This window comes from Peromyscus leucopus, chromosome 23 (genome assembly GCF_004664715.2).
Source record: "Peromyscus leucopus breed LL Stock chromosome 23, UCI_PerLeu_2.1, whole genome shotgun sequence".
NCBI lineage: Eukaryota > Metazoa > Chordata > Mammalia > Rodentia > Cricetidae > Peromyscus > Peromyscus leucopus.
In genome coordinates, this window is record NC_051082.1 from 16,058,565 (window position 1) to 16,071,062 (window position 12,498).

The following is a 12,498-nucleotide window of genomic DNA, read 5'->3' on the forward strand; positions in this document are numbered from 1 at the left end:
TTTTTTTTTTATTAACCAATGAGAGTAATACATATTCACAGCGTTCAGAATGATTATCCCACAGCAACTCCCAGCTCTGGGAACTCCATGCCTCTATCCCAGCATTCAATTCTGCTGCTTGGGGAGAAGGTGGCTTCTGCCCTGGTTGCACATCCTCCACTTAGAGAATATGTGACTCGGGTTGATGTGACCCCCACGACAGACTGCCCTTTTGCATCTGGACAGCCATGACCATCGGATGCAGAAAGGGTCAAGTGCAGCCCCTTTGCGATGTGGGAATTCACATCATTTCCCTTGGACTTGGGCGTGCCCCAGCAAGGGCCTCGGTTCTGAAGTGCGGTCCCTGTCTCCATCTCTCCACAGGGCTGTTTGAGAGACATAAGCTTCTCTTCTCCTTTAACATGACCATCAAGATAGAGCAGGCAGAGGGGAGGGTCCCCCAGGAGGAGCTGGACTTCTTCCTAAAAGGTAACGAGCTCACTGGCTTTTCCCCTGCCCTCTTCGGGCACCTGGGACATGTGTGTCCATTCACTATACACACTAGCAGCAGCAAAATCCCTCTCAAGCTTGGTGTCCAGAGGCCACGGGTCATCCAGCAACCCTCAGAAACACTTCCTGGTTGACTCAAGGCACCTTTGCCAGGGGCCGTGTTGAGACTGGAGGCCTGGCCAAGCTGCCCAGCTGGGCGGGCTCACTGGTGCCAAGCGCCAGCCCATGCCTCCTCACTCGCTGGCAAAGGGACCACTCCCCCAAAGCAGGAGCCATGGGAATGTGGTGTGCATGGTCAGTGTGCATGGCTATCACCCTCTTCTCTCTGTGATTAGGGAACATTTCCCTGGATAAGAGTAAACGGAAGAAGCCGTGTGCCTGGCTGTCAGACCAGGGCTGGGAAGACATCATGCTCCTGTCAGAGGCGTTTTCAGACATTTTTGGGGAGCTTCCCGATGATATCGAGCAACACATCACCACCTGGCAGGACGTGAGTGTGCGCATTCTCTCCTCTCCTTCCCTGCACAGCCGCCATCTCCACACTGAGCCCACAGCCTCCCTGGTGCCAGGAAGACACTTTCCAGGGAAGCTGCCCCATGTGGGCAGTGCCCTTGAATCCCTGGATACACTTTACTTCATCCAGTCCTGCTATCTATGTAGGAGAAGCAGCCACCCTTCACCTCCATCTGTCCCTTATCCATCCATCTATCCCTTATCCATCCGTAATCTCTCTATCCTCCATCCATCTGATCATTCATCTAATTGCTGATCTGCCTATCTGTTCATCATCAATTTATCTATCACCATCCATCTATTCATCCATTTGTCTATTACCTATCCATCTGTTCATTCACCCATCTGTCTATTGCCCATCCATTCACCCATCCACCCATCTGTTCATTCACTCATCTATTACCCATCCATCCATCATTTATTCATCCATCTGTCTATTACCCATCCATTTATCTATTCATTCACCCATCCATCCATCTGCTCATTTGCCCATCTGTCTATTACTCATCCATCCATCTGTTCATTTACCCATCCAACTGTTCATCTAGCCATCACCCATTCATCAGTCTGTCCATATGTCCACCAGTCCATCCTTTAATTCATCTGCCCGCCACCCATCTATCCAACTGTTTATCTGTCCACCTATCCCTCTATCACCCATCCACCTGTCCATCCATTCATCCAACTGTTCATCTATCCATCCATCCATATAATTGTTCATCTGTCTCTCCATCTCTCCATCACATATCACCTGTCCATCCATCCTTCCAAGAAATACTTCCTGGACCTCTCCTGGCTCCCTGCTGTGCCATCTGAACTCCATAGTGATTGTGACTCAGCTTTTCCAGTTTTTCAGCTCATGGTTTTTGGTGTCAACAGTGACAGCTGGATCAAAAGTTCAAATTTGTCCTCTCTCTTTGGTGGCTCTTGGCACCTTCACATACACACGGTGGCCCGTGCCATTCCTGAGCTGATGCCCTGGTCAACACTCTTTGCTTCTGGCAGTGGTACGACCTGGATTCGCTGGAGCAGTTCCCCTTCCCCCTGGGCTATGACGAAAACATCACCGCATTCCAGAAACTGCTTATCTTACGCTGCTTCCGGGTAGACCGGGTATACCGTGCAGTGACTGACTACGTGACCCTCACCATGGGAGAGAAGTGAGTGTCCCACCCCTGGCCCACAGCAGCAGGGCTAGCCTGCTCTAAGGGACCTGGCCCGATTGTTCCAGACAAACATGAGGGGCCACAGTCAGGCAGAAAGGGAAATTTAAAAGTATTTTAATATTTTAAATTATTAAATTAATTTGTGCATGTGTGGGAGTACAGGTACATATGTGGGAGAGTAGGTGAGTGTGTGTGTGTGTGTGTGTGTGTGTGTGTATGTGTGCGCGCGCGCGCGTGGGGTTCATGTTTGTGTGTATGTGCGCGTGCGTGTATGTGGGGTGTGTGTGTGTGCATGTGTGTGGGGTATGTGGGGGGGTGCGTGTGTGCGTGTGAGCGCATTTCGAGAACAGACCTCAACCTTAGATGTCATTCCTCGGCAGCCATCCACTTTGTGGTGTTTTTTTTTTTTTATTTTATTATTTTATTTTATTTTAATTTAATTTTATTTTATTTCAAGACAGGGTTTCTCTGTGTTGTTTTGGTGGCTGTCCTGGACCTTGCTCTGTAGACCAGGCTGGCCTTGAACTCACAGAGATCCACCTGCCTCTGCCTCCCAAGAACTGGGATTAAAGGTGTGCGCCACCATGCCTGGCACCTTTTCTTAATCTTCATTAGTTCTTTGAAAATTCCATACAATGCATTTTGACATACCCGCCCCTCCTCTGGCTCTTCCCATCCATGCATTCTCACCTTTTAAAAACCACTGAGTCCTCTTTGTGCTGTCTGTGTGTCTTGGATGTGTGGCCTTCCATTGGAGCGTGGTGGACCTACCGTGCTCACAGCTTTGGGAAAAGAAAGTACTCTATCCCTTGCCAGTAGCTCCTGGGGTAGGGGTGGGACTTGGTGCCCACTTCCTGCCAGAACTTGTGGATGATCCACGATTCATATGGGTCCTGAGGGAAGCTACTCTGCTAACAGATGCAGCATTAAACTGATTTCTAATGATCCAATTCTGACCCTGCACAGAGGCTTCTTCCGGCAGGAATTCTGATATTTTTTTTTTTTTAAATATGAAATCCCCTTCTCTTTCTGCATTGGCTGTTGTCTTAGTCTGTTCTGCCTTGCTACAACCAAATATTTGATGCTGTGTGATACAGAACAGAAAGGGGTTTATTTGGCTCATGATTCTGATGGCCAGAACCACAGCCTGGCTGCATCACAGCCTGGCAAAAAGAGGAAGAGCCACGTGCCAAAGAAGCCAGGCACACGAGGAGCCTCACTTTGTAACTACCTGATGACGTGGAAAGGAACCCAGTCAGTCCTGTTGGAAGTGCGTTAACCCCTTTCGAGGCTGGTGCCTTGGTGACCAGCGGGCTCCACTCTTTAAACCCACCACCTCTGGATAGCATCATGTTGGGGTCCATGTGTGTTTGGGGGACAAACACTATCTAAAGTAGAGTATAACTGATTAAACACCCTACGGGGCAGTGTGGGGCGTGTCCATAGAGCTGCTGATGAGTGATTTCTGGGTTTGTGCCCAAGGCCTGTGCACACGAAGGGCAGGTCAAAGCACCCGGCTCAGGATCTACTTGCTGAAACCCAGTGTGCAGAAGAGATCACATGGGGTAGAGGGAGACGGAGGTCTCTGCTCCAGGAGGGCATCACCTGGTGTGCCAGATCTGTGTGTAGTGGGATTCTCAAAACACCAGGAGTAGCCGGGCAGTGGTGGTGCACGCCTTTATTCCCAGCACTCAGGAGGCAGAGGCAGGCGGATCTCTGTGAGTTCGAGGCCAGCCTGGGATACAGAGCGAGATCCAGGACAGGCACCAAAGCTACACAGAGAAACCCTGTCTCGAAAAACCAAAACCAAAACAAACAACAACAACAAAAAAAACCCCAACAAACCAGGGTCAATGTGTGAAGAGCTACATGAGAGGCCTAGTCCGCAGTTCTGGATGCTGAGGGGTGGGTGAGACAGTAGGGTAGGGAGGTGGCCTGGAGCTGTCCTGCAGGCTGCTTCACGTTCTCCGTTTCGCCAGGTATGTGCAGCCGCCGATGATCAGCTTCGAGGCCATTTTCGAGCAGAGCACCCCCAATTCGCCTATCGTATTCATCCTGAGTCCTGGCTCCGACCCTGCCAGTGACCTCATGAAGCTGGCCGAGCGGAGCGGCTTTGGGGGCAATCGCCTCAAGTTTCTTGCAATGGGTCAAGGTCAAGAAAAGGTAACTAGCGGGTTCCATGTGAGCTGTGGCCAGGAGTGTTCCGGGGAGGGGGGGGGGCGGGGGAGGGGGAGGAAGTCGGGCTCAAACCACGTGACACTGGAGATGGTTTGGCTGTGGTCTCCTCGCCTCCTGTGACCACTGGACTCCACTTCAAAGCCCCCTGTCACCATGGTCCCGTACGGGTCAGCGGTCTCAGGCTCCTGGCGTGTGGCTCCTGGGGATTTTTCAGGTGGCCCTTTGGAGGCTGTCTGTCCCATGCCATGCTCCTGCCGGCTCACTGTGACAGCGTACAGCACTCAGGGAAACTCGGGGTCAGAGGAAGCCAACCACTAGCCCTGGCTTTGTTATGAGGTGTCTGTGAAGCTCTGGGAAACATGGCCGCCAGCGCCAGGACAGGAATAGTGAGTGACTCTGGGTAGACAGGGCACGGCAGACAGGACTCTCTTTCCAACCTCAAAACCAGAGGAGCCATTTCCATGCGAGGGCCGCCCAGGCCTTGGGGCCTCTGGAGACCAAGACCGTGTTGGAGGAGGGGCTGCTGCCTTTGCGGCACACGCAGGAAGGGGTCGTGGACCACCTCTGTGCTCCGGGCCCTGTAGGTCTGGGTCCTCTGGGCCAGTTCTGCTTCCTGGAGGGATGGGAAGAACTCCTGCAGGCCTGCTCGGGTGCAGTCTCGGATGCAGTGCGACTGTGAAGGACGTTGGGGATCTTGGGGCTGTGGAGGCTGAAGAGGCTCATCGTGTAAGCCACGGCTGGCCCTGAGGTCACAGATGGCAGGAAGACTGTCTCTCGGGATGGTTTCCGCCTTAGCTCCTGGATCCCTGGATCCTTCTGGCCCCTTGAAGCACAGGGTTGGCCTAGCTTGGGAACGATCTCGTCAGCCCCCACACCGCCTCACTCCCTCTCCTGCAGGTGGCGCTGCAGCTGCTGGAGACGGCCGTGGCTCGGGGACAGTGGCTCATGTTACAGAACTGTCACCTCCTGGTCAAGTGGCTGAAGGACCTGGAGAAGTCCCTGGAGAGGATCACCAAGCCACACCCTGACTTCCGTCTGTGGCTCACCACAGACCCCACCAAGGGCTTCCCCATTGGAATCCTGCAGAAGTCCTTAAAGGTCTGCCTTGGGGGCGTCCATACAGAGATGCTGCAGCTCTGGTCCCGGTCACTGCTATAGGGATCCTAGTGTGAAGGGGATACCCCGTGTACCCACCCCACTCTCCTTAAGTGGCTGTGGGACTCGGGGTGTGTGTGTGCGCGCGCGCGTGTGTGCTCTCTAGATCTCCTGTTCCAGCTGGAGATATGCCGTGGGAGCAGGAGGTGGCAGAGGGCTCCTGGGTCAGGCCAGCCTTCTGCCCTTCCGCAGGTAGTCACGGAGCCGCCGAACGGGCTCAAACTGAACATGCGGGCCACCTACTTCAAGATCTCCCATGAGATGCTGGAGCAGTGTCCACACATCGCCTTCAAGCCCCTGGTCTACGTGTTGGCCTTCTTCCACGCCGTGGTACAAGAGAGGAGGAAGTTTGGCAAGATTGGCTGGAATGTGTACTATGACTTCAACGAGTCCGACTTTCAGGTGAGCGTGGCAACGTCTGTCCAGCCAGTCTGCCCCTACCTGGCTGGCTTCTGCACCTGCCTTCCAAGTTCACCAGCAACAGGGTGCAGGCTGGGAGTTAACCACAGCTCTTCCTCCTCTTTAAGGTCTGCATGGAAATCCTAAACACGTACCTAACGAAAGCCTTCCAGCAGCGTGACCCACGCATCCCGTGGGGCAGCCTCAAGTACCTGATCGGAGAGGTGATGAGGCTTGGGTGCCTCCCGAGGGCTGGGGTCTGGGACTGAGACACCTGTCCTTTGAACCCTTGGGATCGTCCTTGTTCCTGCCCCCCCCACTCCTTACCACCCCAAGGCCCCTGAAAAATACTCTTGCCTCTTCACGGTTGTCCCTTGACAAACTCCATTCCCAGGGAGCTCTCTTGTGTGACTCGAGGGCCGCTGGCCCCCGCTAGTTCCTCGGGGCGGTTCCTAGCTTGCTGATGGACTGAGCACATCCAGGGAGCCTTGTTGTGTTCTTGGGGTGTGGGTACCCTGACTCTAGCTGAACTCGTGGGGGAAAGCTCTAGATTCTGGGAATTCTGCAATGCAGAAGGACTAACTGCTGGTGTCTAGGTTCTTGTCTGTCTGTCTTTCTGTCCCATTGGGGATTTTCCCAGTCGCATTAGGCTCCCTGTGAGCTGGTTCAGACTTTTGTTCTGTTCAAGAAATCAAGAAAAATCAAGACCAGAGCGTGATTTTATCGATAAGCCCCCTTCTTGTCTAGTTATTTGAGTCGACAGGTCGGAGCTGGGCAGTGATAGAGCTGTAGGTGCATGCGGGCTTACGGGTCCCCACTGGTTCCCCCCTACTCTGACCTCAGGTCATGTACGGAGGCCGGGCCATCGACAGCTTCGACCGGCGTATCCTCACCACTTACATGGATGAGTACCTGGGAGACTTCATTTTCGATACTTTTCAGCCATTCCACTTCTTCCGGAACAAGGAGGTGGACTATAAAATCCCCGTGGGTGACGTGAAGGATAAATTTGTGGGTGAGCTGTCCCAGGGTGAAGAAAGTTCTCTGAGAGATGACAGATTTTCATCCTGCTTTTTCTGTGGTCGACTCGAACTCTTTGCCACCATCTCCTGATGGGACTCTTGGGCTGGTCAAGTGAGGTTGTTTCCTGCCTCATCTTAGAGCTGCTCCTTAGCTGAGGTCACCAACCCTGGAACTTCACCCGGAAGGGCGGGTGACACTGGGAAGGTCACTCGGCCATCTGCACAGCAGATACAGTGCATGCGGACGGGAGAGGTGGCGTAGGGTCTTTATTTGAAAACACATCAGCAATGGAATTAATTTTGATTTTGGGAACTGTGCGGGGGATGTGATCAGGAACACCCAGTACAACCTGCTCTCTCTCTCTCTCTCTGTGATTCTAGAAGCCATTGAGACCCTCCCACTTGCCAACACTCCGGAAGTGTTCGGTCTCCATTCCAATGCTGAGATTGGCTATTACACACAGGCAGCTCGAGACATGTGGTCCCATCTGCTGGAGCTACAGCCACAGACAGGTAGAGCTACCAGGGAGCCCCTCAGCTGGGGTGGGGGCAGAGGGGTGCTACTGGTGGATGCAGGTAGCTTGCCCAAGAACAAGGAGGCTCTCAGAGCCCCATCTTCCACACAGCTAGCTTCGACATCTCTTAAAGTGCCCTCCTTCCAGGGGAATCCAGCAGTGGCATTAGCCGTGACGACTACATTGGCCAGGTGGCCAAGGACATTGAGAACAAGATGCCGAAGATCTTTGACCTGGACCTGGTCCGGAAGCACCTGGGCTTAAACATTTCACCCACCTCGGTGGTGCTACTGCAGGAGCTGGGACGTTTCAACAAGCTCGCTATTCGCATGACCAGGTCTCTGGCTGAGCTCCAGAGAGTGAGTGTGACCCATGGGCATGGGTCCACCTGTCAGGGGAAGCCCCTGGCCCTCCCACAGCCCTGCTGAGGACTCTCTTCTGACAACAGGCCTTGGCTGGGGAAGTTGGGATGAGCAATGAGTTAGATGACGTAGCCAGGTCTCTCTTCATCGGGCACATCCCTAACATCTGGAGGAAGCTTGCCCCTGACACCCTGAAGACCCTTGGGAACTGGATGCTCTACTTCCTGCGGCGGTTCAACCAGTACACACTGTGGGTGAGTGCCGGGCCACTGTGGGTCTGTTTCTGACCACCCCACCCACACCCGTCTTCCCAGTGTGGACCCCTGTGAATGTGTATCGGGTGTCCCAGGGATGCCCTCAGTTGCCATGGGGCAGTCTGTGCTGGTTTGCCTTTGCGAGTCTGATTTAGTATGCACATGAGATGATTTCATCTAAACGTCTTGGCATCTGTTCATTTTTAGGGTCTTTATCCTTCCTCCTAGGAGTGGACATTTCGGTGGCAACTGTGTACATATGTGTCACCAAGAGCACTGTGGTCACTGTCCATGAACGCAGTCAGTGTGTATACCACGCACCACAGAGCACACACGCACTTGATATATTTGTTGTTGTGAGATAGCCTCTAACTGTAGCCCAGGCTGGCTTGAACTGGTGGCCATCGTCCTGCCTTAGTCTCCCAAGTGTTGGGATTATAGGTGTGAGCTGAAGTCTGTCTGGGTTTTCTAGAAAGTCCAAGTCCTAACACTTGGGGAATGACGTTTGTTTTCTTCTGTGTGGTCTCTGAGTTTGTGGCCTTTGCTCACCGATGGAACATCCGATTGTTTTGTCTCGCATTTCTTTAATGAAGGTGAAGTGGAGGGTGTTTCGTATGCTTCAAGACATTTGCGTTTTCTGTGAACTGTCATGTCTGCTTCCTTTTGAGAGAAGACTCCATCTTTTTATATTGATTTTTTAAAACTCTATGTATGAAGTATGTGTATATCTGTGTGTGTGAAGGAATGCATTCAGGTTTTTATGTGGAAGTTGGAGGACAACTTGGGAGTCAATCCTTGCCTTCCACCTTATTTGAAGACAGGGTCCCTGGTTCGCTGCTAAGTCCTACAAGGTAGCTGGCCTGTGAGCCTCTGGCCATCCTCTTGTCTGTCCTCTGTCTTGTGGAGGGGCCCTAGGAGGACAGATGGGTGGCAGTAACCCAGCTATGTGGTTTCTAAGGGTCCAAACCCAGGTCTTCAGGCTTGTGTGGCCAGTACTTGGTCCAAGAACCGTCTCCTTAACCCTTTTCATTGGTTTTTAAGAGCTCTTTGTATATGAGAGAAAGCAACCCTTGGTCCTCTGGTGATGCATGGACTCCTCCCTGCTGGGAGCCATTTACTTGGATGATGGTGGTGTGTGTGTGTGTGTGTGTGTGTGTGTGTGTGTGTGTATGTGAAGGTTTTAAGTTTGAATGCAGTCAGAAGTCTTTTCTTTGGTGGCTTCTGGACTTTGCAATTCTCCCCTTGAACTGATGTGGTACTTTTGTGGGTTTGTGTCTATCTGTATGTATTCCTGTGTGTGCACATGTGTAGAGAGACCAGACATGAACCTTGAATGTCATTCCTCATGGGCCATGACTTTGTTGAGACAGGGTTTCTCATTATGACCTGGGGTTCACTGGTTTGGCTAGGCTGGCTGGTCAGAGAACCTTAGAGATCTTTCTCTCCTTTCTCTTTTAGCACTGGGATTACAAGCATGTGCCACCATGCCTGATTTTTTAATGTGGGTTCTGAGGATCAAATCCCCACATTTGTGTAGCAAGCACTTTGATGACCTTGGTGTCCCCCTAAATTTTTTTGGCCTACCTGGAGTTTGGTGGTCAGTTTTCCCTAATGGGCAGCTAACTGCTCTAACATCAGCATTCGTCACCATGGGAAATCGGGTCTTTTATCCGCTTTGAACCGGGTTTCACAGCCCAGGCTCTTGCTCCTGTCCACCTTCCCTACCAGGTTACCGAGAGCGAGCCCAGTGTGATGTGGCTCTCAGGGCTGCACATACCAGAGTCCTACCTCACGGCACTGGTACAGGCCACATGCCGGAGGAATGGCTGGCCGCTGGACCGGTCCACCTTGTTCACACAAGTGACCAAGTTCCAGGATGCTGATGAAGTAAATGAGCGTGCGGGGCAAGGTACGGTGAGGGTCACGTACCCTGGTCTCTATTTGGGGCTGCCCTCCCGGGACCATCCCCCAGCTCAAAGGGACGCGCACCGTGTGGATCAGGCCATGCTTGAGCTGGGCTGCTGCCTACAGTGGTATCTCAGAGAGCAGTTTCTCACTGGAGACTGGCACAGTCACGGTGGATGGCAGGGAGGCCTAACATGCTAGTTTGTGGCAAGTGGGCTCCCAGGTCAAGTGAGTTTTCAAAGAGATCCCTGAGTGCCTTTCCCTGAAGGGCGAAATGTGGGAGCCAAAGAACACACAGGCTAGCCTGGAGCCTGGTCTGGCATGCCCAGCCTTTTTGTTGTTGTTTTTGTTGGGACAGGGTTTCTCTGTGTAGTTTTGGTGCCTTTCCTGGATCTCGCTCTGTAGCCCAGGCTGGCCTCGAACTCACAGAGATCCGCCTGCCTCTGCCTCCCGAGTGCTGGGATTAAAGGCGTGCGCCACCACCGCCCAGCTCATGCCCAACCTTTTGGCATTGTGACATGACACTACAAAGTTCCCACTTGAGAACTGCATAATCTAAAAATCACGAAAAAACAAAACAAACAAACCACCTCTCCTAGTGTTTTAAGTAGTCTGCAATTGTAAGGGCTGCAGTCATCCCTTTCCTCTGCCCATGGGACACATCTGCTAGAAGATGTGCTGATTTCAGCTCAGCCAGCAGCACTCTGTGCAGGTGCCCGCTGGAAACTGTCTCCCTAGCCAGGGTCCACTGAACTGCAAAGAAGAGAAGCCCTTTGTATCTGGTTCAGAGTGGATTCATGGGCAAGTCTCGGGGACCTTCAGGTCTCACTGGTGAGCATCCAGCTGCCACTCTGTGGGGCAGGTGGACAGTTTTTGCCTTTGGTGAGAGCGCAGAATCCTAGCCACTATAGACCACCAGTGTCGACGTTCTCACTTTTGGGGTCTCTGCATGCTAGAGACCACACTCCTCTTGGATTCCCCCTTTGGTTCAGAGGATGCAGGGATTACCGTGTGCCCGTTCTGAGCTGTGTGTCCTAAAGCCAGGGTCCAGGGAGAGAGGTGCTGTCTGGACCCACTTCCTTGGAACCCCATGTCTTCTGTCTAGCTATTCTTTTACACGGGGAAGTGGGGGCAGAGTTGAGCCCCCTCAGTGGCCTTTGTACTTGTCCTCTGTGCACACCTTTGAGAGGAGACACAGATGCATCTTGTCACCCCCAGGGTGCTTTGTCTCGGGGCTCTACCTGGAGGGCGCTGACTGGGACATAGAGAAAGGGTGTCTCATCAAGAGCAAGCCCAAGGTGCTGGTGGTGGACCTGCCCATCCTGAAGATCATCCCCATTGAAGCTCACCGCCTGAAGCTACAGGTGACAGTCACCTCCCTGGCCCCACCCCTCCTCTCGGGGCGGGATGATTAACGCTATGGGGCCAGTTCACGGGAAAACACTCTGGCATACGTGCATGTGGGTATCCATCATCCACAGGGGTCAAGTCCAAGCTCAGAGCCGGGGGAAACTCCCTCCTTAGGAAATTCTGGACACACACTGAGTCAGAAAGTGGCTGTCTACTGTGGACGGCAGGTGCCCTCTACCTTGCCTGGTTGGGGACCAGGCGGCACTGGCCCAGCCACCCCATGGTGAAGTACTCAGGTTGAATCCCTCCAACCCTGAGGGGATGTCCCCTGCCTTCCCCTTGCAGAACACCTTCCGGACCCCGGTCTACACCACCTCCATGAGGAGGAACGCCATGGGAGTCGGCCTAGTGTTCGAAGCTGACCTCTTTACCACCAAGCACATCTCACACTGGGTTCTACAGGGGGTGTGCCTCACCCTGAACTCGGATTAACCCCAGCGTGTGGAGGACTACATGGAGCTACCGTGCCTGTGGCATGCCACACCGGTGCCTCACCAAGAATGGGAGACTGACGTCATTTCAGGGAGTTTCCCCGGGGGGCCAGGTGGAGTGGCGGGGGACGGTGTTTGATGCCGATTTTCCTTGCAGTTGAAATCAGCCATCTAAACGTATTTTTCCATTAAATGAATCTTGTTTTGCAATGGGTTTTTGTGTGTGGATGCATGTCAATCTATTCCTCAAGTACTTTCCTTGTGTTTTTGAGATACAATCTCGTTATCCTGGCACTTGCTGACTTGCCAAAGCCTCAGGGTCCCTGTCTTCACCTCTCCAGGGCTGGGGTCACACACAAATCTGCACCACCACACTTTGTTTTTATTTGTTGTTTTTTAAGATTTTATTTCTGTGTATGTGTGTGAGCCTGCCTGAATACACGTGCACCACATGTGAGGTGTTGGGGTCCCTGGAGGTACAGCCAATTGTGAGCCGCCATGTGGGTGCTATAATCAATCGGCAGCAGCGATTCTAGCCTTGGCTTTGCTTTTCCATCTTCTTGAGAACTCTGGATACAGCACGCACCAGTGCAGGTTTTAAGGCAAGTGCATTCTCTTCCTTCCTATTGAGCCACTGGTGTGGGTTCTACCCGTCTCAGCTCCGGCACCTGCCCTTTGCTGGCATGCGCAGGGAAGGCT

At 52.8% G+C, this 12,498-nt stretch overlaps 1 protein-coding gene across 1 annotated transcript in view; it reads left to right on the forward strand.

The window, feature by feature from the left end:
* Dnah10 (dynein axonemal heavy chain 10) overlaps positions 1-12,013 on the forward strand; it is a 125,415-nt gene extending 113,402 nt beyond the window's left edge. The window contains exons 66-79 of the mRNA XM_028885772.2: positions 364-468; positions 825-979; positions 2,008-2,162; positions 4,148-4,331; positions 5,244-5,444; positions 5,694-5,903; positions 6,029-6,124; positions 6,744-6,915; positions 7,304-7,435; positions 7,585-7,796; positions 7,886-8,053; positions 9,782-9,962; positions 11,177-11,322; positions 11,654-12,013. Of these exons, the coding sequence (XP_028741605.1) occupies positions 364-468; positions 825-979; positions 2,008-2,162; positions 4,148-4,331; positions 5,244-5,444; positions 5,694-5,903; positions 6,029-6,124; positions 6,744-6,915; positions 7,304-7,435; positions 7,585-7,796; positions 7,886-8,053; positions 9,782-9,962; positions 11,177-11,322; positions 11,654-11,800 (2,264 nt within the window). The 3' untranslated portion in view covers positions 11,801-12,013. The remainder of the gene's footprint in view (positions 1-363; positions 469-824; positions 980-2,007; positions 2,163-4,147; positions 4,332-5,243; positions 5,445-5,693; positions 5,904-6,028; positions 6,125-6,743; positions 6,916-7,303; positions 7,436-7,584; positions 7,797-7,885; positions 8,054-9,781; positions 9,963-11,176; positions 11,323-11,653) is intronic.
* Positions 12,014-12,498: the final 485 nt, after the last annotated feature.